This window comes from Amphiura filiformis, chromosome 14 (assembly GCF_039555335.1).
Source record: "Amphiura filiformis chromosome 14, Afil_fr2py, whole genome shotgun sequence".
NCBI classification, from domain to species: Eukaryota; Metazoa; Echinodermata; class Ophiuroidea; order Amphilepidida; family Amphiuridae; genus Amphiura; species Amphiura filiformis.
The window spans coordinates 28,277,447-28,303,814 of NC_092641.1; the positions used below are offsets into that span (position 1 = coordinate 28,277,447).

The following is a 26,368-nucleotide window of genomic DNA, read 5'->3' on the forward strand; positions in this document are numbered from 1 at the left end:
GAAGATAGCTTACCTGCTATCTACTGAAGATCGCTTGCCTGTTATCTACTGAAGATAGCTTACTTGCTATCTACTCATGTACTGAAGATAGCTTGCATGTTATCTACTGATGATAGTTTACTTACTATCTACTGAAGATAGCTTTCCTGTTACCTACTGAAGATAGTTTACTTGCTATCTACTGAAGAATAAAGTGAAGATAGCTTACCTGCTATCTACTGAAGATAGATAGTTTACTTGCTATCTACTGAAGATAGCTTGTATGTTATCTACTGAAGATAGTTTACTTGCTATCTACTGAAGATAGCTTACTTGCTATCTACTGACGACAGCTTACTTTCTATCTACTGAAGATAGCTTGTCTGTTATCTACTGAAGATAATTTACTTGCTATCTATCTACTGAAGGTAGCTTACTTGCTATCTACTGAAGATAGTTTACTTGCTATCTACTGAAGATAGCTTGCCTGTTATCTACTGAAGATAGTTTACTTGCTATCTACTGAAGATAGCTTACTTGCTATCTACTGAAGATAGCTTACTTTCTATCTACTGAAGATAGCTTGTCTGTTATCTACTGAAGATAATTTACTTGCTATCTATCTACTGAAGGTAGCTTACTTGCTATCTACTGAAGATAGTTTACTTGCTATCTACTGAAGATAGCCTGCCTGTTATCTACTGAAGATAGTTTACTTGCTATCTACTGAAGATAGCTTACCTGCTATATACTGAAGATAGATAGTTTACTTGCTATCTACTGAAGATAGCTTACTTGCTATCTACTGAAGATAGCTTACTTTCTATCTACTGAAGATAGCTTGTCTGTTATCTACTGAAGATAATTTACTTGCTATCTATCTACTGAAGGTAGCTTACTTGCTATCTACTGAAGATAGTTTACTTGCTATCTACTGAAGATAGCTTGTCTGTTATCTACTGAAGAGTTTACTTGCTATCTACTGAAGATAGCTTGTCTGTTATCTACTGAAGATAGTTTACTTGCTATCTACTGAAGATAGCTTACCTGCTATCTACTGAAGATAGATAGTTTACTTGCTATCTACTGAAGATAGCTTTCCTGTTATCTACTGAAGATAGTTTACTTGCTATCTACTGAAGATAGCTTTCCTGTTATCTACTGAAGATAGTTTACTTGCTATCTACTGAAGATAGTTTACTTGCTATCTACTGAAGATAGTTTACTTGCTATCTACTGAAGATAGTTTACTTGCTATCTACTGAAGATAGTTTACTTGCTATCTACTGAAGATAGTTTACTTGCTATCTACTTACTTGCTGCCATCTACCAACTATAGCTTATAATTGTTATATTACACCACATACATATATTCTTGTTGTTTGATTGGTTAAAACCGTGTTATGTAATTTTAAACTATTCTAGAGTTGAAAGGTTGTTCCCATGACAGTGGAAAATAGTACTACTATTCCCTGGGCAATAGTAGTACTATTTTATAGTTTACTTGCTATCTACTGAAGATAGCTTACTTGCTATTTACCGAAGATAGCTTACCTGCTATCTACTGAAGATCGCTTGCCTGTTATCTACTGAAGATAGCTTACTTGCTATCTACTCATGTACTGAAGATAGCTTGCATGTTATCTACTGATGATAGTTTACTTACTATCTACTGAAGATAGCTTTCCTGTTACCTACTGAAGATAGTTTACTTGCTATCTACTGAAGAATAAAGTGAAGATAGCTTACCTGCTATCTACTGAAGATAGATAGTTTACTTGCTATCTACTGAAGATAGCTTGTATGTTATCTACTGAAGATAGTTTACTTGCTATCTACTGAAGATAGCTTACTTGCTATCTACTGACGACAGCTTACTTTCTATCTACTGAAGATAGCTTGTCTGTTATCTACTGAAGATAATTTACTTGCTATCTATCTACTGAAGGTAGCTTACTTGCTATCTACTGAAGATAGTTTACTTGCTATCTACTGAAGATAGCTTGCCTGTTATCTACTGAAGATAGTTTACTTGCTATCTACTGAAGATAGCTTACTTGCTATCTACTGAAGATAGCTTACTTTCTATCTACTGAAGATAGCTTGTCTGTTATCTACTGAAGATAATTTACTTGCTATCTATCTACTGAAGGTAGCTTACTTGCTATCTACTGAAGATAGTTTACTTGCTATCTACTGAAGATAGCCTGCCTGTTATCTACTGAAGATAGTTTACTTGCTATCTACTGAAGATAGCTTACCTGCTATATACTGAAGATAGATAGTTTACTTGCTATCTACTGAAGATAGCTTACTTGCTATCTACTGAAGATAGCTTACTTTCTATCTACTGAAGATAGCTTGTCTGTTATCTACTGAAGATAATTTACTTGCTATCTATCTACTGAAGGTAGCTTACTTGCTATCTACTGAAGATAGTTTACTTGCTATCTACTGAAGATAGCTTGTCTGTTATCTACTGAAGAGTTTACTTGCTATCTACTGAAGATAGCTTGTCTGTTATCTACTGAAGATAGTTTACTTGCTATCTACTGAAGATAGCTTACCTGCTATCTACTGAAGATAGATAGTTTACTTGCTATCTACTGAAGATAGCTTTCCTGTTATCTACTGAAGATAGTTTACTTGCTATCTACTGAAGATAGCTTTCCTGTTATCTACTGAAGATAGTTTACTTGCTATCTACTGAAGATAGTTTACTTGCTATCTACTGAAGATAGTTTACTTGCTATCTACTGAAGATAGTTTACTTGCTATCTACTGAAGATAGTTTACTTGCTATCTACTGAAGATAGTTTACTTGCTATCTACTGAAGATAGCTTGCCTGCCATCTACCAACTATAGCTTATAATTGTTATATTACACCACATACATATATTCTTGTTGTTTGATTGGTTAAAACCGTGTTATGTAATTTTAAACTATTCTAGAGTTGAAAGGTTGTTCCCATGACAGTGGAAAATAGTACTACTATTCCCTGGGCAATAGTAGTACTATTTCCTGCTGTCATGGCAACAACCGAACTTGCTCAAATAGTACGCACTGCTTTACACAGAGATGACGCACGCCATAGACACACCAACTCAGTTGTGGCTTGTCTGACATTTCCAAAAATAGTGGTTTATTTGGTCAAAGAATCTATGTATGAGGTTTATAAAACAAATATTGAATGTCCTTTAGTCGGTGAATGGTCAAAACTATTGCTCCTTTATCTACCAATAACTTACTTGCTATCTAATGAAAATAGCCTACTTGCTACTGAAGACAGCTTACTATCTACTGAAGATAGCTGACTTGTTATCTCTTGAAGATAGCTTACTTGCTATCTACTGAAGATAGCAACTTGCTATTTACGGAAGATAGCTTACTTGCCATATTTATACAATAGCAAATGTCAATTGATCGCTATAAAAACACCAAATGTTTATTTATACAGTGGTCAATGGACTTTTGCTATTTTATCACATTTCATGAAAACCGGTACACCGACGAAACTGTATATTTGGAATCCTTGCAGTGAGGATGAATTTGACATGTATTTTGACATGATCGGTTGATGTTGAAAATTTGACCCATGCAAAAAGGTCATTAACCTCTAACCTGTCTCGACAATATCTCCAAAACTCAGATTAATAAAATTATGACTTGTTTCTTGTATGAGGAACAACACTTTTGAGCATTTATATTTTAATTGGTGATTACTATATTCATCGAACCAAACAAGCTAAAATCAATATATCAAATATAAAGTGGACACCATTTCCCATTTGAGTGCAGGCCCAAGACCGATTATAATCCTTTCTACGACTAATAATTGAATGCTTTGTCATAAACATCTGTATAAACATCTGTATAACACCTTCATCACTATTAATAACACATTTTTTATTTCTCAAAATTCTCAGCTGGAAAGCCCATTTTTCCACTTGACACTACTATGAATTTTCCTAAAACAGTCCAAATAATCAATCCAGTGCTACAAATTATATCAGTTTACAGCAGTTTTATTATACAGTTCCATACACAAAATACTACATCGCTCTACACAACATACATGTTACAACTTGTAAAACTACATGAATATCAATCAAACAGTGCATGGAATTTTGAACATTTGCGCTATTCCAGTTGAAATCAATACACCCCTGTGGAAGACACAACCTTCATCTCCCACACAGGGTGTGCAGATTTCAAACGGAGTCACCCATTCAGGTAACCCTATTTGAAATTCACAACCCCTGTGTGGGAGATTAAAGTTGTGTCTTCCAAAGGGGGTGTATGGATTTCAGGTAACCGTATTTGAAATTCACACTCCCTGTGTGGGAGATAAGTTCATGCCTTCCATAGGGGGTGTATGAATTTCAAATAGAACAGCCCATTTTGTGATGATACAATAAAAGACATGTAACAATGTGTGCAGTATCATCAGAAGAAGTTGTGCTAGCAGAGATCATCATCTCTGGAAGCTTTCAAAAATTACATTTTCATAAATATTTTCACTGTTTTTACTTTATATTTTTTATCTGGTAAATCTAATTTTTGAGCCAATGTAACGTTTCTCAAACTCCCAAGTTATGTAACATAAGAAAAGATTTGAAATCGGTGCACAACGTTTTCTTGGAACACCCACATATCCTGATAATTACTCGGCAACTTGCAGTTCAAACTCCCTGACGTAAAAAAAAGAAGAAAAGAAATAGCAGCATCTTCTGTCTTTGTCAGGTGTCATTTAAGTTCCACATCTTACTTGTACTTTTCCATGGAACCAAAAATATATAAAAAGACATCCCAAATTATGAGGTTCAAATTCAGGATCGGTCTAATAAATCATGTGGTCCATATTACAAAGAGATACCACACTTAATTATTTGGAATTTGTGCACCAACTGTCAAAGTCCATCATCTGCTAATGAGGGCCAATTGTTCCATGAAATGCAACAGACTAAGCTGGTAAGGTCCAACATGCAATGTGCCTGTTACCACATATTTTTTACAAGTGCAGTCTTGATATTTTTATATGCAATGGTATACAAATATTAACTGTCTATGAGTGTGATGGTCGAAATATAATCACAAGGTGAAAGATGGATTGTTCCATTCCACGAGTCGGAACGGCGAGTGGAATGGAACAATACATCTTTCACCAGTGATTATATTTCAACCATTACACAATTTAAGACAGTTAATATTTGTTTTATATCACTCATGCATAAATTCTATTACTAAAATACTATTTAATTAAGGTAGGAAATACATTTTTTCATCAACATAACACCATGTTTTGCCGTGATATACTTCACATTTTGGGGTCCACCCCATAATTAAATCGGCGAGTCTAAGAGTCAGCGCACGGCTTGGCGCAGGCGCACTACGGCAGGGCACTATGATAGTAAAGACTATCACACGGAGAGGGTGATGGTAAAAATGATAAATGGTGATCAACCAATGAACTGTCTAGAATTTATGTATGAGTGATATAATACTAATTGTTACACACAGGTGATAGAACAATCGGCCCATGAAGAATCATCTTTCCACACCAAGCACAGGTGACTTTGCCTGGTGGGTGCAATCTGTAAGTCTTTTAATAAATATATCCAAAACATGCTCACTTGATTAGGTGGTCATACCTCTGAACATACTTTAATAAAAGCAATAAAACTGATATGAACAAGACGAGAAAATTGTTAGCTGCAATATGATACCAAATTTGTGTACAAACAAAATCTGAATGATTGAATGAATGTAGTTTGGTGCGATTTGAAAAACCATGCTTTAACCCTTGGCTGAGCGTTGGGTCAAAGTATGGTTTTGAAATCACCATGGGCCTATAATTTTAACCAAGCCCCTCATAGCAGTCAATATTTGTATAATATAATAACAAGTATGTACCTTTGTGACACTAGGATCCACAGCATGCTCATCTATCAGGGGAACAGTTCTTAAACCCCAATACATTTGTACATTCATTGAATGACCTTTGAAGATTTGGGTACAAAAACTCATATTCCATAACTTGAGGTCAAATTTTGCACTATGATTATGTAATTGAGGTTATTGGACTATGTCATTGGGATGAGGCTCTTGTGGGCCATAGTGTGATGGATTACATACAAATTACAACATCATCCCAGCAAACACAAGACTGTTTTGTCAAAATGTTTTAATAACATTTAATTGTTGGGTTTATGTAATGATCATAAAAACGTTTTGACATATTTTGGAACAAAACAAAACTGCCAAATCATTTTAAAATGTTGAAGACATGTTTATGTAAAAGATTTTTGCAAAACATTTGATAACGCTTTGCCCCTACATAAAACATTTTTTAGGCAAATTGTGTGGGCCCATTTGAAAATGTTATGAAAACATTAGACGTGTTTGCTGGTATTTCTGCCAGTCTCCTCCTATAACACTTCAAGATTTTCAGTATTTTCACTTTCATGTACAAAGAAAACCAAAGATATCAACAATAAATAAATGTATTTTAAATATTCTTCAGTATTGTTTCGGTGTTCTTGAATAAAATCACAAAAAAATACTGAAAATCAGTATACAGGGTGTCCCATAAAAAATTACCGAGCGAATAAAATTGAACGTAAGTCAAAAAATAGACATCAGAATCAAGAAATTTAAAATGTAGCGCATAGCTTATTTTGTTTTGAATCACATGCGAAAAGTTTAGGTAATTCGGTTGACTGGTTGCGAAGAAATGAACGATAACATAATGCGTGCATCAATGCAGTTCATTCCAAGTTTGATCAAAAGGCGCTTTTTTCATACTCGCTCGCCGCTTCCTAAAGTTTGTGTATCTCATTAAATATAGTCCACATTATCTATTTTATTGTCATTCGTGCTTTTACTGAAGATGAATAACAGTTTGTCCGAGAAATCTTTGATTTCTGCAATTGGAAGCTTTCCAACTTTAATTCTTTATGTTGTGCAAATATGTTATATGTTAACTTTCCAAAGAACATTTGAGCCAAGAATGACAATGATCAAGTGCTTACAGATTTACGTTTGATTTTTGATACCATGCAACATTAATGTTGAAGTTTTAAAAGATTTAAACTTTGGATTACAATTTCTTGGAAATATTCCAAAAACATTAATGTGTGTGAGAAATGTTTTAAGCCAACTGTAATTCTTTATACAACTATTCTTTATGCAACATTTATATCAACATTAACGAAAAATATATTTATAAGTACCGAGCATCATCTTACATGCAAGCTTTTATTTTCAATATCGTGCAGGTTTTCAAGACCTAATTAAATGTGTAGCAAGAAACAGATTGTTTAAAAAGAATGAAAAGGATTTCACAGAACAAAATATGAAGCCCATTGACAGTTAAGCACTGGTATGGTGCGCATTGTGTTGAATGATGTTTCTTTCAAACTTGGAACGAAGTGAATTGACGTATGTGTTATGTAATCGCTCATTTCTTCGCGATCAATCAACCGATTTAAGTAAAATTGGCATATAAGATGCAAAATAAGATGGGCTACACGCTGATGTTTAGATTTTTGGATTCTGATGCCCATTTCTCGACTTATGTCCAAATTCATTCGCCCGGTATTTTTTTCTGGGACACCCTGTATAGTTGGCAACTCTGCAATAGGATGGTTATAGGCCTTAAGCTTAGTGAACTCTGAGCAGCCTTTGATTTACTTTGTCAGTCGCAACACATAGTGGCGTACGTGAAGGACAAAATACGTCTCCGAGCCAAACGTTTTTGAAGGATATGCTACTGCTACTAGTAACGGAGTCGATACTCCTCCACTGTTATCTCTCAGTGGCCCGATTCCATTTAAAATTAAAGTTTAAGGTTCAAACTATTAAACTGTATCTTTAATACTTAATAAGGAATAACTGTTATAGGATATTAGCTAGCTCTAAACCTATACGCCACTATGTGAAACAGATAATTTGGAAAATGGCTATACGCCACGCCACTATGTGTTGCGCCCGACGACTTGGGTGTAGCAGAGCAAAATACTCCCCATTTTGAACAACCTGCTACACAAATTGTATAGCAATATTTTATAAACCATGTCTTGATACAGGGCTAACTCTTGAGTATGCTTCTGAGTAATACCCGACTGTAAAAGTGGACATTTTTGTGCTCATTTATTTTTCTCGATTTTCAAGCTGCTAATGTGAAAATAACAATGTGCAAATATGTGATGTGATCAAGCAAAATCAGTCCGAAGTCAGAAATATTTATTTTAAGATATATAGCCAAACAAAGGAGATATTTCCTTTTGCTTCCTGTTTTGGAAACGCTTTAACTGCTCATATCTTTTGAACTGGTTGTTCAATTTCAATGGGGTTTCTGCAAAGTATAGTTTTGCAAATGCTTGTTACAATCCAATAAGAAACTGAAAATTGAATATGACCGACTTCAAACTGATTTTGCTTGATCAAACCATAATATTCCTTGTGTGCACTTGAAGTCAATGCATCAATGCAAGGAAATTTAGAATCGCAAATTTAAAAACAAAAGTAAACAGTTCGAAATTGTCAAAGGGAAAATTATAAATTGTGTGAAAATTTCCACTTAATCAATAATTTGCATGTTACGCCCACTATTCTCAGTTACTTTATACTGTACGTGTAAATATGACCCGGCTTTGTCTTGTTGAACAAACTGCATCACATTACATAACGCTTGCACAATTTGTTTCTTTTCACACGATAACCCGGGCACAGGACAGTTTGTGTTTGGCATATCAGAGCCACATTATAGATCCATAAGCATTGAACTATTCCAGTTAAAATCCATCCACCCCTGTGGAAGACATGATCTTAATCTCCCACACATGGAGCGAAAATTTCAAATTGCGATACCTGGATGGATGACTCTGTTTGAAATCTACACCACCACTATGTATGAGATTAAAGATGTGTCTTTCACAGGGGGAGTATAGATTCCAACTAGAACAGCCAATCGTTTTGATATAGTATCGCATAGAAATAGATAACAGTTTATATTTCATTGAACACATTACAATCATATAAAAGTTACATGTACATACTTCTCTGCTTTGTATCATACGTTATGGTATGTTAATACTTTTCTCCCAAATTCCTAAATATTTACAGCATCAAGAGTACCGGTACGGCAAATTTGGCGCAACTTTTCAATTTGTAAGGTGCTTGCCGCATATTTGTTTCCCCCCAACCTTCACTTCAAATACCACTTTGCCCAGCTGACCTTTTTGTACATATTTCAAAACGGGCAAAAGTTGGGCAAATCAAGTGATTACATTAATTTGGAAAATGAACTACTTAAACCATGAACATGAAAAAAAGATGACAACCTGTGTCAGATTAAAATCTCCCTGAGCGTTCGCGTGATTTTTCCCGCTCTTTCGATCTGTCCCTCCTCGATCTGTCCCTGTCACGGTCTCCTCCACGGTCTCCTCCTCGGTCTCGGCTTCGAGAACGGCGATTTCTATCACGGGGCTGCGAGATCTGGGCGGGAGCAGCCACGCGCTTGTCTCCGGTCTTCTCCTTGGCCGTAGAGTTCCCGGCGGAGTTCTCTTGAAATCGGCTTGAGGTGCATAAAGTTGCAGAAGCCACCCGAGTACATTAAGCTGTGAAAACATAAAAAATATCATTCAAGTTTTAGTTACTATGGAGGAGACTGTCACATCATAACATGATAGATTCTTTTTTGTAGATTACTATTTGTTCTTATTCTCCTAAATTGTGGACTTTCGACAAGCACTGCGTTTCAATGTGATTTGGTCACAATGGACTATTCGTTTAAAATCCACACTACCCCTGTTGAAGTCTTCCACAGAGGGAATATGAGTTTCAAATAGAATAGACAGTTGGGTAACTTCCAGTGGGCGTGAAGTGCAGAAAATTCAACAATTTTACAATAATTTTACCCAAAACACTGTGTTTTTCGAAAAAGGAAGCAGCACAGGACAATTATTGCTTTACATTTTTTTCCTATTAGGATTTTTAGGGGGACATCCCCATGGAAAAAGTTAGGGGGTCTTGCCTCCCCCATGGAAAAAGTTACGGAGGACTTGTCTCTCCCCACCTTCCCTCACCCCTTCTGCTGCCTATGACCAAGACCACAACTTACCCCATCTCATACTGTCTGCAGCAGGCCTCTCTGAAGTCAGTAACTGGTGATAGTTCTGCACGGATTGGTTGGCCATTAAACCAGCGGTTATTTAGTGCCTGTACTGCCTTTTCTGCATCTTCTTCATAACGGAACTATCAAATAAAAACAAGATCAAATGAATTGAGCGTGAGTGCTGTGTGACATTTAAAATAGTTCTAAGTCCCAGAACAAAAGATCTCAGGACAGTTTTGTAAAGCATAACTGCAAACTCCTGGGTAATATAGGGGCACTGACTTAGCACGCTGGTTTACGCCACTCATACCAGCTGTTCCTAGCCTGAAAGTAGGATGGAGTGCCCAATCTCTGATGATGATTTGATTAAATCTATCTCTGAGGGAAGCGGGACGGTTGGGGCCCCCTAAAACCGGTTTAGCCCACCAGAGTCTGTTCCTAAGTCCAGAGACCTCAGAGAATTGATTGATGCCTACCCAAGACAAGGAGATATGCAGTTCAAGAAATACTTCCCAAGACACCTTCAAAGAGGCATTATAATGTAGTGCTCATCTGTAGAAGGGTGAAATAAGGCTCCGAAGGTAACTGCGCTGGTGCTCTACCAATGAATTACTTCTCTATCTTAAATATTGCCCATGAATCGTTACCTTTATATAGACGTTACCGACAAGATGATCGCCAAGGTTGTCGCAGATATTCATTTCTTCAATCTCCCCATATTTCTCTTCCAACTCTGTGAATACTTCAGCAAAGAAATCGTCGAAATGTTCTTGCATCTCGACATCGCTGATATTTGGTACTGTTGAAATGGAAGGTTAGGAATTGTTTGCAAAAAATTAATTTTTTTAATGAAACATGTGAAAATAAGGTTTACCTTTTTATACATCTCCGACAAGGTGATCGGTGAGGTAAACTGCACAATCATTTTCTCCGATCTCACCATGCCTGGATTCCATCTTCAACATGTTGTTGAACATCCACACTCACACTATTTATTTGACTTTCACTTTGGACTGCAATGAGCACTTAGCAGGAAACAGAAAAATGAAAAACTTGGTACAGAAACAGAAAGACAAAAATCGGTCTTCCATCATTTCTTTTTTTTTTTAAATCATAGCTTACCAATTTATACCATGTAGAATCATACATACCGTAGAATTTAACTTTAAATGTACTATTGTTACCCAGCAAACACAAAATATGTTTTGACATGTTTTCAAAACATTTTTTCAAAGTGTTACAACACATTTGCTATGTTTTCAAAACATTTTTTTAAAGTTATAACCGATTTTAATAACAGCAGTAAATATCAGGTTAAAAAAGATATAACACTTTTTTATTTTAAATTGAGAAAAAATGTTATTGCAAAAAAGATATAACACTTTTTTATTTTAAATTGAGAAAAAATGTTATTGCAAACTATTCTTTTCAAACATTATAAATGTTATAACCACATATAAGTTAAATTTAGATGTTTTGTGACAACTTTTGAAAATGTTTTGATAATGTTACAAACACATTTTGTGTTTGCTGGATATGGTCAGAGGGCCTGTAAAATCATTGCTTGTTTGTCCAATCATACCTGCCAGAAATTTGGCAATTACCAAATTTTTTTTTTCAGACTGATCGACACCACTCCCAAAATTGGTCTATAGAATCAACCATTTTTTTCCAAGTCTCACTAACCGAAATGGGCAAGCCCCACACTTTTCTCACACCAATATGGGCATGTACTTTTTCAAGATGAGTTAGATATGTGCCTGTTAATTATTAGCAACACATTCACACATTCAACAGCTTCTGAATATTTACAAACACTTCAAAAAAACAATTGACTTTTCATTTGATTTTGGTGTTCTTTGCTACATTTATGTAGTCATGACAAAATATCACAAAAAGAAAATTAAAGTTTCCAAAATATCACAAAATGAAAATTAGAGTTTCCAAAATATCACAAAATGAAAATTACAGTTTCCAAAGTTGTATGTTTGTCCACACCACACCCAACCCACCTAGTCCTTTCCTTGTCTGTCATATAGATGTAATTGTTTAATTTTGATGCTTAATTATATACCATGTTTTGAAGAAAGGACTGCATTTCAAGCCTAATTGGCCCTCATGAATTGAAAAGAACAATTAACTTGAACATTTCTTTTTCTTTCAGAATGTTAAAATCCTTAATTTTAATATTATATTTTAAAAACTGTGATGCACTTCTAAACTGTTTAAAAACATAAATGAAGTCCATTACAGTGGGAAAATATCCCAATTCACTCCTATAGGCTGAAATAAATAATCTTAATTTAATTATGTATACATGTTTTGGCCATTTTTTTTATAATCCTACCGACCCTCATTCTTGAAGAGGTACATGTAGTGTGGAATCTGTGGACAAACAAACAATCTTTTTTCTTGGCCTTAGACCCTTACTGTGCGAACCATCAGCACTTTGGGCGCTGTTCTGTGGATTCTGGTAGATGTTTTGCAGAACTATAGTCTGACTGAATGTAGGCTTGTTATGAAGTCTCGAGCAGCGATCTCCATGGCGACACGCTCCGATTTTGAAGTAGAATGAACAGTTGACTCTATGTGCAAGAGAAGAAAACAATAAGTTGATTATTTATCTGGAAATATAAATTTTTGACAGGTCTGTGATATCATTAGTCTCCCCATCTGCCGCCAGTTTGGTTCCACTCCTTCTACACACAAACCGTATGCTAACTTAACCACAGGCCTTCCAAATTTTTTTTCCAATGACTCAAATATCACAAGCAAAATATGGCGCAACACACAGAATAACATTATTCAGATACTTACTGAAACTTATCAGCATCATACCGGGCAAAATATCTAAACGGGGCACAACTTTCAGGTCATCCCGCTGACCCGCTCCCATGCAGTTACTTTACTGGGCCAAATGTGCGTGAAGCAAGCAAACATTTGCAATTTTATTTTTAATGCTTAAAATAAATGGGTCAAAATGGGGTTACATGAACAAAACATCCTACATCTAGAGAAAACTTAACATAGTTAGTAACCCACGCTTTAGAAAGGGTGGGTTTGAAGGGTCCACAAAATGCCTAAAAGGGTGGGTTTGAAAAATTTCTGGTTAAAATGTGTGTCCAAATATAAAGCATGGTCACTGATAAAAAGGGTGGGTTTAGAAGTTGACCATTGCAATCTCAAAGCTTACTGTAATTTCTGATTGAATGACACTAAATGAAACACACAAAAATATTGACATCCCATTCTGTTTGGTCATCTAAAACTTCAATATGTAATTCTCTATTGCAAATCTGCACCTCCTGGACCACCATGACCACTTACCTACATGATCAGTAACCACGTTTAGAAAGGGTGGGTTTCGGAGTTTTGGTATAAAGGGTATAAAATAAAAAGGGTGGGTTTGAAATCAAAAGGGTGCGTTTGTATCACCACTGCCAACTATGAACTATTCTTTTTTTCGATTTCTCATGGCAAAACAAAGAGTTTGAGACCATTGTCAATATAATTCGAGAAATTTTCACTTTTGCCCCTGTGGAGCCAAAATTTGACCCATGACATCATAATATTACATACTGTATAATCATTAATCAAATGACGGAACCGGAAACTAGGCTAAACTTATACTAAAGTGAAAAATAGTACTAAAAAGTGTAAACAACATATAAAACAAGATGAGTGTCTACGGGCTTGGTCGGTTGTTCTTTCCCCAAGATTGCCATGGACGTCTTGCAGGAGTTGAAGGATGAGCTATCTTGTTGACAAAATGAAGGAAAGCAGTTCGGCTCTGCATCGCTGAGAAAAATCGGTGATACTTTCTTTCAAGTTTTGAAGTCTTGATTCATGCTCCATGTGGATTTTTCTTTCATACAGTCTACACTACATGTATGACATTCGGAAGGCGATTGATTCTTTCTTTTCATACTTGAGTATTAGTATGTGGAACCTGGAAGAAGTGGAAGACTGGGCGCAGCTGGCATACATTTCGGACAAATCTGCTGTCGATGAAGACGGAGATAAAAGACTTGGCTTTGTCCTGGTTGATCATAATTTCGCGGACGCGGTCAGATTAGTATCACACCCAGACACAAGTTTTAAGGAGGTACTATACCCCGTGACTATTTTTGCATTTTTCTCAAAAACTAATAAAACACTGGTAACAAAAGTTAGGTATATAATAGGGGCAAGGAATCCAGTTACTACACACTGGAATTTCAATGACTCAAGAACTTTATTGATTTATTGATCAAATATTGGTTTTCCCTCATTTTTTACTGTAACTCCTTTAATAACTGTTGTCTGTGCTGAAATGAAAATTTCCAGTGCAGTAATTGTAGTCTTTGCCCCTATAATATACATATCTTACTTGTCACCAAATTGATGCGCTATAATTATTGAGACAAAAATGCAAAAACTGGCACAAAATTGGCCAGGGGTGTAGTACCACCTTAACACAGGGTTGGCCGGTTAAAACCGCCCCGGTTTAAACCACGTGGTTAAAACCGGTTAAAACCAGGTTTAAACCGCCTAGTTTTGACCGCTAAAAAGTGGTCAAAACTGGTCAAAACCATTCTCATGCTACAAAATCAGATAAAATAAAGGAAAAAGTCTGAAAATTGACCTCACTTGACATTTATTTTAATACAAACACTCAAAAATGTTGCTACAATGTAGTATCATACAAGTGCAACAAACAAACAAATTGATATCACTGTAGGTTGTAACATTACTTTTTGTTACTCCATAGTGGGAATGCTAGAGTTACTTTCTTGAGTGTATCATTCAAGGCCAGATTTTGTAATTACAAGTAACATAAAAATTATAAAAGGCATGGGTTTTCATTGCTCACTAGTGCATTTTTCTCAAATGCGGCTGAAAACTTTTTTATTTTAAGGACTTGATGAGACAAAAAAATATGCTGAATGATTCATTGAAAATTGTTTGTTACTGTTTATGAGTTTCTGTATTGCTTTTTAATATTTGACTAACTATATGAGTTTTTGCCACTTTGCTGGCAAAAACCGTACCGTACCCTAGCCAGGTGGGTGCGTAAATCTATATTTTCTTAATTAATGATTTATTTATTAATTAATAAATCATATTATTCTATTATTATTTGAGTAGTGGTTATTATGGCACGTACATAAGTATGATACATGTACATCAACTTCATTTAACTCTATAATACAATATCGGGTTTTGACCAGATTTGACCGCTTTTGTCCGGTTTTGACCGGTTTAAACCTGGTTTTAACCGCTTTGTGGACAAAACAGGTTTTGGCCGGTCAAAAGTCCAACCCTGCCTTAACATGTCAAACATTTCATCGGTTGAGCTGAAGGTCTAGGCCATTTACCAGGAGAAGTTGTTTGACAGCTTCTAAGATCACCGTTGTCATCTAGAAGAGTGTCATAAGGCTAATGAAACTTGATGTTGAGTTTAGCGTCCCATTTTTTTCAGCTCATAATGAGGCAACTATTTCATTATTCATTATTCATTATTTTCAAGGTTTCATTATCAGCGGCCTTTTACCAATGCTTATGCGCTTTTGTTCATTCTAATTGGGTATCGCCAGTCGCAATATAATGTCACAAACACACATAAACAGTTATAAAAGTATAATTATCTTGCTTTTTGTTTTTCCAGTTTTAAAACAAACTAAATGTATTCCGAAGTATACCAAGCCAGTCTTCTTCACTCCAATTTGTACTAACCCCTCCGTATACATTTGAGGATAGGGGGAAATGGGTGGGGGGGGGTTGACTCATTAAATACAAAAATAACAATCATGCAGAACATTATGAAATAATTTTTTGGCACCAATTTGTCAAAACTAGGTCTTTCCTAGTTAAATTATTTACAACATCAACAATCTGGTAAAAACATTTTGGCTAGGTTGTTTTCTCTTAGTCTACCTTGGTATCCCAAAGGTATAGTTGAAATAATTGGATAGAGCAAGGGTCACAAACCTGTATATTTTTAATGCTAAAATATTTAGATGGATTCATCTAATAGTTCTCAAGGCTTTCTATAGTTTTTGAAGTGTTCAAATACAAAAAAAGGGGTTTGAAAATTTTGCAGAACAAATTTTCTTTCTGGTTTAGTAGTAATTTGCAAAATAATGAATTATTTTCAGATTTTACATCTCAAACGCGGCACAAAATTCATAACGCGGGCGGTGGATGCTAAACTCAGAATCAAGTTTCAAGTGCCTAATCAAACAAGCTGGGTTCGGATGTTATCATCTTTTTATAATCATACAAATCGGCACGGCAAAGTTTTTGAAGGCTACAACATGCTGTTGATGAAGACCGAGATTAGATCAAGTTGCTGTTTTCAGTACCGGTACACTTATTGTGACCAAATGGAACACTTTGATGTTCAAAGTAACATCCAATTCTGAAGGGTCACCCGCCAACTTTTCAGAAATTTGGTTCAGTTGGCATGGGATGACTCTAATTCATGGCGCATGACCGTACATGTAATTCAAGTCATTTTGCAAAAATTGCAAGTCAAGTCACAAGTCGTAAAACTAATGACTCGAGTCTGACTTGTGTCCAAGTCACCCAACTTTGGTTGATCAAGCTACATTGTACACTGACCAGTGTTGATATTTTTACAAATTAAAGATTAAAGTTATCTTCTTGATGATCTGAGTTGTACCTTTCGAGTAAAGGTTACAAGTTTATTTTCAACACTGACAACAGTAAAAATTTTTAGTTGAACTTGAAGTGCAATCAATTTTAGCAACATGTTTGTTACTCGAGAACTCTAGCTTCGAATACGATAACTTTACGCATTCGATGCTAGAGTGCTTTGCTATCGTTTTTCGGTCGGACAGCGGTGCAAGTTTTTGGACAGCGGTGCAAGTTTTTGCACCGGAGGTTATTGATTAAGAGCCAATCTCCCTTATTATGTACCCATCTGTGATACAAAAAAAAATAGAATTTTCTCTAAAAAATAATTTTGGTACATATTAGCACCAACAACTCACATGTAAAATATGAGCGTGCACAGCGCCCTCGTTCAGCTGAAAAAATTCTTGAAATTTCAGCCTCTCTGAGCCTTACTTGCAAATGGTAAACTTTGGAGGTGCATAACATCGTGCGCCATCATCATCCCAACCTGCATTTTGCATTTTTTTAAAGTACCAAATGGTTACATTACAAAAACCAAGAAAAAAAATTGGGATCTTGATGGTGCACAAAATCAGCAAATCCAATGATTTGATGAAAAGCGCCCTCGTGCAAACTTCAAAGCATCATAACGGGCTGCGCCATCAAGATCCCAAGTCCGAACAAGTTTGAAATTAAAGACCTCCATGGCAAGTTTCATTTTTCAGCAAAAATTTTTGGGATTTCGTTGGCGCACCGAGTTAACAGAGGTCAAAGGTCAAAATTTCCTATTTTCGCACATATTTGCACGCCTGTATTATTGCGCGCCAACGTCACCTGACTCTCCGAATAGCAATTCATCAAAGAAGAAGTAATTCTCTGCAAGAACTGAAAAAATTAGCTTGGGATCTCCTGATCTTCATATTTTTCTGATTTTTTGAAAATGGACTTAGCCTCATTTTGGAGGTCAATTTGACCTCTTTTTCCCACTCGCTGCACAATGTGGGCTTTTTACTGCATCACAAAAAGATGCGCCAACAAGATCCCAATTTTATTAGTCATCATCTAGCTTCTTTGGCGACCAGTAGATAAAACACAAGCAACAGCTAATTGGGATCATGTGGGCGCACTAATATAAAAGAGGTCAAAGGTCACGCTTTGTGCCAAAGTGATGCATATTTGCCTATGTGCAGCACGAAAGTGGAACTTTGACCCGCAATAAAAATGTGCGCCAACAAGATCCCATCTTACTTTTTGGATGATTGGATAAAGGGCTTATGTATAATTGATAACAAGTAAAAAAAGTGGGATCATGTGGGCGCACTAATTCAATAGAGGTCAAAGTTCATACTTTGTGCCGAATTGGCATTATTTTGCCTATGTGCAGCACAAAAGTGGAACTTTGACCATAATATAAATAATGCGCCAACAAGATCCCATCTTACTTTTTGGATGATTGGATAAAGGGGCTTATGTATAACTAATAACAAGTAAAAAAAAAGTGGGATCATGTGGGCGCACTAATTCAATAGAGGTCAAAGTTCATACCAGACATATGTCTCATAGAAACTTGTGTGAGTGCATTTCAGATGATGCTGATTCCATCATGGTAGTTGGTGAGAGTAAAAAAAAATTTTGTCAAAATACGTAGTCATATTTTGCAAAATTTGAGTGAAATGTTGATGAATTCGTCAACCTTAGGCTAAAAATCGTTTAATTTTGTATGAAGTATGAACTTTGACCTCTAATGAATTAGTGCGCCCACATGATCCCACTTTTTTTATACTTGTTATCAGTTATACATAAGCCCCTTTATCCAATCATCCAAAAAGTAAGATGGGATCTTGTTGGCGCACATTTTTATTGCGGGTCAAAGTTCTACTTTTGTGCTGCACATAGGCAAAGTAATGCCAATTCGGCACAAAGTATGAACTTTGACCTCTATTGAATTAGTGCGCCCACATGATCCCACTTTTTTTTTTACTTGTTATCACTTATACATAAGCCCCTTTATCCAATCATCCAAAAAGTAAGATGGGATCTTGTTGGCGCACATTTTTATTGCGGGTCAAAGTTCCACTTTCGTGCTGCACATAGGCAAATATGCATCACTTTGGCACAAAGCGTGACCTTTGACCTCTTTTATATTAGTGCGCCCACATGATCCCAATTAGCTGTTGCTTGTTTTTTGTCTACTGGTCGCCAAAGAAGCTAGACGATGAAACATAAAATTGGGATCTTGTTGGCGCATCTTTTTGTGATGCAGTAAAAAGCCCACATTGTGCAGCGAGTGGGAAAAAGAGGTCAAATTGACCTCCAAAATGAGGCTAAGTCCATTTTTCAAAAAATCAGAAAAATATGAAGATCAAGAGATCCCAAGCTAATTTTTTCAGTTCTTGCAGAGAATTACCTCTTCTTTGATGAAATCCTATTCGGAGAGTCAGGTGACGTTGGCGCTTAATAATACAGGCGTGCAAAAATGTGCTAAAATAGGAAATTTTGACCTTGACCTCTGTTAACTCTGCAGCGCCAACGAAATCCCAAAAAATTTTTGCTGAAAAATGAAACTTGCCATGGAGGTCTTTAATTTCAAACTTGTTCGGACTTGGGATCTTGATGGCGCAGCCCGTTATGATGCTTTGAAATTTGCACGAGGCGCTTTTCATCAAATCATTGATTTGTTGATTTTGTGCGCCATCAAGATCCCAATTTTTTTCTTGGTTTTGTAATGTAACCATTTGGTACTTTAAAAAATGCAAAATGCAGGTTGGGATGATGATGGCGCACGATGTTATGCACCTCCAAAGTTTACCATTTGCAAGTAAGGCTCAGAGAGGCTGAAATTTCAAGAATTTTTTCAAGCTGAACGAGGGCGCTGTGCACGCTCATATTTTACATGTGAGTTGTTGGTGCTAATATGTACCAAAATTATTTTTAGAGAAAATTCTATTTTTTTTTTGTATCACAACCCCCTGATTTGGGTACATAATAAGGGAGACTGGCTCTTAATTAGCCTGTTATTAAATGTTGAAATTTGGATGAAGTATTTTGATGAGTCAACTGTATCACTTTAGCAAGATTTGCCTATTTTGGACAGTCATCAGGCCCCTTGCAATCAATCTCGAGTTTCCAGTAACAAAATTTGAGGGCGGGTGATGGGAAACTCATTATCGACTAAAAGTTCATTGGCCTAAAAGTGTAATTTTAGCAACATTTTTGATGCAATCGCCTGTCGTGATCGGCTGTGTTTACTTCTGAACTTCCATTGCTTTACACCGTGTCATGCTTCAGCAAATCCGACTAGATTTTGAATGCAATGGTCTCTAGCCTAGAATGTGAAGCTATCGGCTTGAGCCTTCTCGAGCAACATTTTTGATAGGATCACCCAACGAACGTGCGTGTGTCAGGCTGTGTTTATTTCATAATTTCCATTTACCGGTATTGCTTTACATGGTTGACATGATGACGTCAACTGTCATGCTTCAGCGATTTCGACTAGATTTTGAATGCAAGAATTTCATGCATGCATGGCCAGGCCTGGAAAATATGTTAAATTCCTGGCAAGACAGATAAATTTCCTGAATACAGGAAGAATATGTCTGACTATCATGCTAAATCAGTGCAGTGCACCCTCCCCCCCCCCCCCCCCGAAAACAGCAGGGGACACATGGTCATGTTTTTTATACTGGGACCCTAAAAAAGGTGGTGCTGTCACATTTTGCTAAATCATTTTGTCTACGGCCATGTGTTTTGAACTCGCCACCCTTAGCGTTACATCACAAATATTATGAATTTTTACACCAATCAAGTTTCAAATTAGAATATCTCCACAACTATCAACCCTAAACTAGCAAAAGTATACATTTTTGGAAAGCTGAAGGCAAAGGCAATTTAACTATACACATTTCAACTCATTGTACAGTTTATAACTGCAAGTAATCAACATTGATTTGGTTAGAGGTTAGGGGGAGCCTACTGACTTTGGAAGAAAAAAATCACAGCTGTTTGGTAATCTCGGAATACAGGGTGTCCAAAAATATGTTCAAATTTTTTACAATTCAACATATTTTGAACTGAAACATTTTACCCCTAACCCATACACAAAAAGTAAGTCCATATTTAGATTCCTCATCAAATTTCCTCTCAGAAAATGTAAACTTTGACTATGATAGGATAAGTAATTAAAAATTTAGGGCAACTTTTAGATTTTGAAGACATCCGCATTGCTTACTACAGTGTTTAATATGAAAACAAGTAGTTTTGCACATAAAAGTTTGCATTTCATAGACTAAACCAATCATAAAGAGTTCAAAATGATTAAAAACAATTAGCAGAATAAATAATCTTTCAAAAGAGCTCTTAACCATGTCTGTAGCCCATATGGATGCAAAGATATGATCAGTTGATTCAACGCGCGCACACAAAATCTTTATTTCCCATAGACTTTGCACATACCGCCACCGCCTCATCCCCCACCTCGGTCATTCTGAACTCAAACAACTCTAACTCCACTATCTTAGTTGATAAACAATTCTCCTTTGGAGGTCTGTTAGGGCACACATTTAGCTACAACATGACACCAAACACACTTCAATACCTTTTGTTTAAGCAGAGATATAACAATTTGAACGAGTCTCGATTTGGAAAAGCGTAACAACACCACCATTTTTGGGTGGCGAGTTCAAAACGCGTGGCCCTACTTATTCCTATATTTTTGCTAAAATTCATCATGAACAAATGGTTTTGGTCTTATTTTGAAGATAAATTATTAATCTAATGAATTTTAAATAACAAATACAATTAAACAAATGAATTAATTAATTACAACAGCTTAATTAAGTTAATTAGTCAGGGGTGGTGCGGGAAGTGGAGGAGCCGGAAGCGGAGGAGCTCTGTGTAATTCCAATGGGAAGTTGGTGTTCATTAATAAAATTTATGCACTTTGTTGCCTAGTAGAAGTAAAAATGCATTTGCATAATGTTAATCTTATTTTCTAACTTTCTATAACTATAATTACCTAGTTAATCTTAATAAACGTAGTAATTAGGGATTTAACAAGCTTATTATTAATGCAATGGAATGTGGGTCATGCAATACAACAGGCTTTAAATTTTGCATGCATGCATATGAAATCAATTTAAATATTGTTTTATCTTTGAAATATAAAATATATCTTCTCAAAGGAGATTATTACAGTCAAAGGATTTAATCTGATGACATATTGATCTATGGTTATTGTTAAATAGATTATTGATGTAGGCTAATTGTGCATGTATATGCCTACAATCATGTACATGTACCTTTGTTACTAATTGTTCACTGTATATTGATTTTTGGAACACGCTTTATAGGAATTGGATATTTAAATTTGATATTATACCAATTCTTTAAACTATTTTGAATATTTTCCAAATTTAATGGCACTTAGGGAAATTTTACATAAATTAAAAAAATTTAAAATACAATTTTTTTCACACCCTGTATAACACAATGGGCTTAACAAATATAGCACAAACTATATATTTAATGAAAGGACTAACTGTGTACATTCCGAATATCAAGTTCATTTTCCAATTTAATATACTATGTAGAAATATTGGAGTGCCAAAGAAATTTATTTTTTTCGGTATTTTTCAATGGAATCACCCTGTATATTTTTGGTACACCCTGTATATCAGTGTCCGATTTACAAATTTTTCCTACCTGCACTGGTGCATGTAGCCCAAAATTTCTACATGCACAGCAAAAAGTGTGCATGCACCAAAATTAAAGCAAACATAAAACATGTAAAATCACATTGAATCATGATCATTGTCAGTTAAGCTTGTAATAATATTCCCGGCTCCACTGTCATTGTCATTTTTATGCCGATCACTCGCCGATTTCTTAGCCAAAATACTGGATGCTGTGGCTTCATCTGTTCTAGAACTAGTCGCCGACGAGGTGCACGATTTCCAGAATGATGCAAGTGTTTTTGAGCTATTTCCTTTTTGCTGGACATTATTATGATTATTTTCCGTACGTAAACAAATAATTCCCACGGTTTAAATTCCGGTGTCTTTTTTTTCAATGAAATGAAAATGACAGCTTCTACATGTGCGAGGGTATCGGGAATTGGTGGATGACGTCACATTACGCTAGCCCCTCTAAGGGAAGTCATAGTCTCGGACCAGACTGTATGGCTATCTCGAATGTTCGTTAGGATCGACAAGTATCAGACAGACGCAAACTGGCTGTGTAGAAGACTAGGGAAGTCAATGAAAAAAAGTGACAGTTCTCACGTGATAGGTGTATCGGGAATTGTCAATTGCGCGATTTGCGCCAGCCCTTCTAATGAAGTCAGGATGTTGCGCTAAAATAGATTGGGTTTTTCCAAATCGGACTGACTGCTTGTTTACTTTTGTATATTGCCTTGTCATCAGGGTTCACAGTTTGCTCTCAAATAATGCACAAATCAATTGTAGTCCCGGCCCCTGGGGGGCCGGGGATAGCGGGGACCTACCCGGGGATGTAATTTTGGAAACTGTTACAAACATGTACAGTCGGCTTAGTCTCGCGAGGGCGGGCACTATTTCCGTGTACATCCCGCCAAGTCCCCGCCCCCTAGCCCCGGGCACCATGTTCGAAGTCCCCGCATACTCCCCGGCCCTAAGGGGCCGGGACAGGCTCTCAATCTTGTGATTGCGTCGAGCAAGAACATCATCAACTTGCCGATGGGCGATGGCCATAGTTCTTCGCACCGCATATATTGCGTCTATCGTTGATGATCAAAATATTTTTAACACTACTTTTAATTGTTTGTATAGAAATGATAGAACCAGCGCTCAAATGACGGATAAATGTGGGTTTCCGCCAAACTATTTACTATTTGAGTGCATAGAAATTTCACCATATCGGCACCAGTTTAATATCGTGAACAGTCATCATTGATTTGGCAATTGGCATGTGGCCTCAAAACCGAAATGGAGTTCTTTATTTATTTATGGTTTAAGAAAAATATCAATGTACCAAAGTCATGAGCAAAAACGATTTCTGAAACCATCTTATATAGGCTTAAATATTCTTTTCTCCATATAGGTATAGTTAACTAAATACCTTTAGAAGACATAGCCTATCGTAGCATTAACATGGTTAATGAAAAATAATAAAGGAAATCATCTTGTATAGGCCCATTCTTTAATTAATATGTAGCAGTTAAGTTAGATGATTAATAAAAAAATACACATAAAATACAAATAAAACAAATTATTTAATAGGCCTACAAGATGGTCAGTTTCCGACATATTTTTTCCTGACTTTCGGATTTTGTATGCACATTAATATCTTTCATTATAACCATGCATTATAGCTCTATTTGTGCAAAAAATTAGGCCTATAAGATCGGTTTCCGACATTGTTTTCGGATCATGCATGCACATTAATATTTTTCATTAATGACGGAAATATGGCACGTCCCGTTTTTTTAAAACTTTGCATGGAATGCGGGACTGGGGGACAGTGCAGGTCTGTATTTCGCCAAATGCGAGCAGTAAAAATCTCTGAATAGCTAGGATTTAATATGCATATCGAACTTTTTGAAAAACGTACTTTAGGACAAAAATCCATTATCCGAACTCCCGTATTCTTGACCATTTCCGTACGAAATACAGAAAAATCGTAGGCCTACTATGGCAACCCTGACTGTGTTATGTTGTCTGCCACTGTCTGAAAAACAAAATCACGTGAATCTGTGCTCCTATTTTGATAGGAAATGAACCACATGGTGATCGCCTGTATTTCATGAGCTCAAAACAAAATTATCAAGAAACGTGTATTCCCGGGTAAATAGCTAGAACAGACGAGTGTTTCCCCGCATACGACCCGCACAGTTGTGAGTACTCTTCTATTACGCCCCGGTACACTCCCAGGGTAGATCCCGGCCTGTTTGAGAGGCATTACATCCCCGGACACGCCCCCGCTACGTCCCCACACTGCGGGGACACATTGAGCTGTTACATCCCCGCCAAGGCCCGGCTCGGACCCCGCTATTGCCAGGCCCCTGGGGGGCCGGGACTACAATTGATTTGTGCATAACCGGGTCCACTTTTTTATGCTGGACCCATTCAGATCACATTTAGTTGAAATTTGCGGGTCCCAAATTGATTTTTGTGGGTCCAAATTGTACTTACAATGTATGTACGAAATTTCAGAAACAGCCGGAAATGTATTTTCAGTACAGGCGCAAACGATAAATATTAAAGTATGCTGAATTCGGCACCCAAAATTTACCAAAGTCGAGTCAAATTACTGGGTAAAAGACGCCTTGCCGCGATCGGGCGACTTTCTCATAAAGAACTACAATTACTACCTAATTAACATGCACTACTTTAATCATCTAATTATTTGGTTATTTTGTTATATTTGCTCGGTTGAAATATACAACTATCGCAAAAACGTGTTTTCGCGATGTCACCAGGAATTTACCCTGTTTTGGTGACATTTTTATTGTAACATAATATTTGCACGATCCGAAAAAAATCGCAAGTCAACCTCTTCCACAGTTCCCCTCGTATCGCTGATCAAATATCTGTGCATGAAATAGCGATGAGGTGTGTATCATGTTGCAGCGATTTTTGTAATTGTACGGTATGTAATTTATGAATGAAAATTGAGCCGATTCAGCTGGGTTATCGCACAATGACGATCTATGATGATATTTTCTATTTCTTTGATGGGATTTTTTCCGGGTCCAAGCACAGCCTGCTGGACCCATTCAGGTTACATAATCTTACTTTTTCCGGGTCCAGTGAGTTCAAAAAGCGTCCTGGACGCGAAAACGCGATAAACTGTGAACCCTGCTTGTCATATCGCTAGCGCTAAAATCGTACATGCACGCGTGCAGGCAGGTAGTGAAAAGCTGCATGCACAGAGGGAATGTTACATGCACTGGTGCAGGTATGCAGGTGGTAAATCGAACACTCACTGCTGTACATCCACTCAAACTTTACAGATTTGCAATCCTGACAATATATGCTTTTTAAAAATGTATATGTTTACATAGTTTGAGTGAAAACTTTTTGAATTATAATCAGAAATACAAAAAAGGAGTGGATTTTTGACAAATTGCAAGATGTGACACAATTGGGTCCCACCTCAAAAAACATGACCACATCAACACCGAACTTTCCTGGACCTGGTACCAAGTGTAATGTGGTGAACATTACTTCACGGTTTTCAAACTGGTCTTAAACTCTCAAGATCAAATGTCTTTTAGCTGCTTTCATTTTTTTAATAGTTTCAACTTCATCATGCAAGTTGACCAGCGTGGTTGCCGAATTCTGCTATCCCAGTCTGAATAGGGTTCGCGAGAACAAAGAAAACGTTCGCAAAGTAATATTAGTAAATCAAACGCTATTCAAACTGGGATCGTCATTTAACTTAACGTCTTAAGTATTATATGAATGATAAAAAGTGACATTTTTGCATCACTTACTTATCTTTTTCTGTCCCAAAAATTGACGCCAAATACTCCGCCATCGTTTGATGCAAAGCGTGAAAAGACCTTCTAGAAACACAAAAATCTCAAAAAAAAAAAAAATATCATTCATAGTGGTCTTATATTACTTCAAAAAGTTTACAAATAATTTATTAGTAATAGTTTTGTTTACTTCACTAAT

The 26,368-nt window shown here is 36.4% G+C and overlaps 1 protein-coding gene across 1 annotated transcript; it reads right to left on the reverse strand.

The window, feature by feature from the left end:
• Positions 1-8,233: 8,233 nt before the first annotated feature.
• Positions 8,234-26,267, reverse strand: LOC140169897 (splicing factor U2AF 26 kDa subunit-like). The gene is made up of 6 exons (XM_072193218.1): positions 26,185-26,267; positions 12,528-12,682; positions 10,745-10,896; positions 10,104-10,237; positions 9,499-9,600; positions 8,234-9,458 (listed from the first exon to the last, which is right to left on the reverse strand). Exons 1-6 carry the CDS (start codon positions 26,226-26,228, stop codon positions 9,335-9,337), a joined length of 711 nt encoding a protein of 236 aa, XP_072049319.1. The 5' UTR covers positions 26,229-26,267; the 3' UTR covers positions 8,234-9,334.
• Between the last annotated feature and the right edge of the window lie 101 nt (positions 26,268-26,368).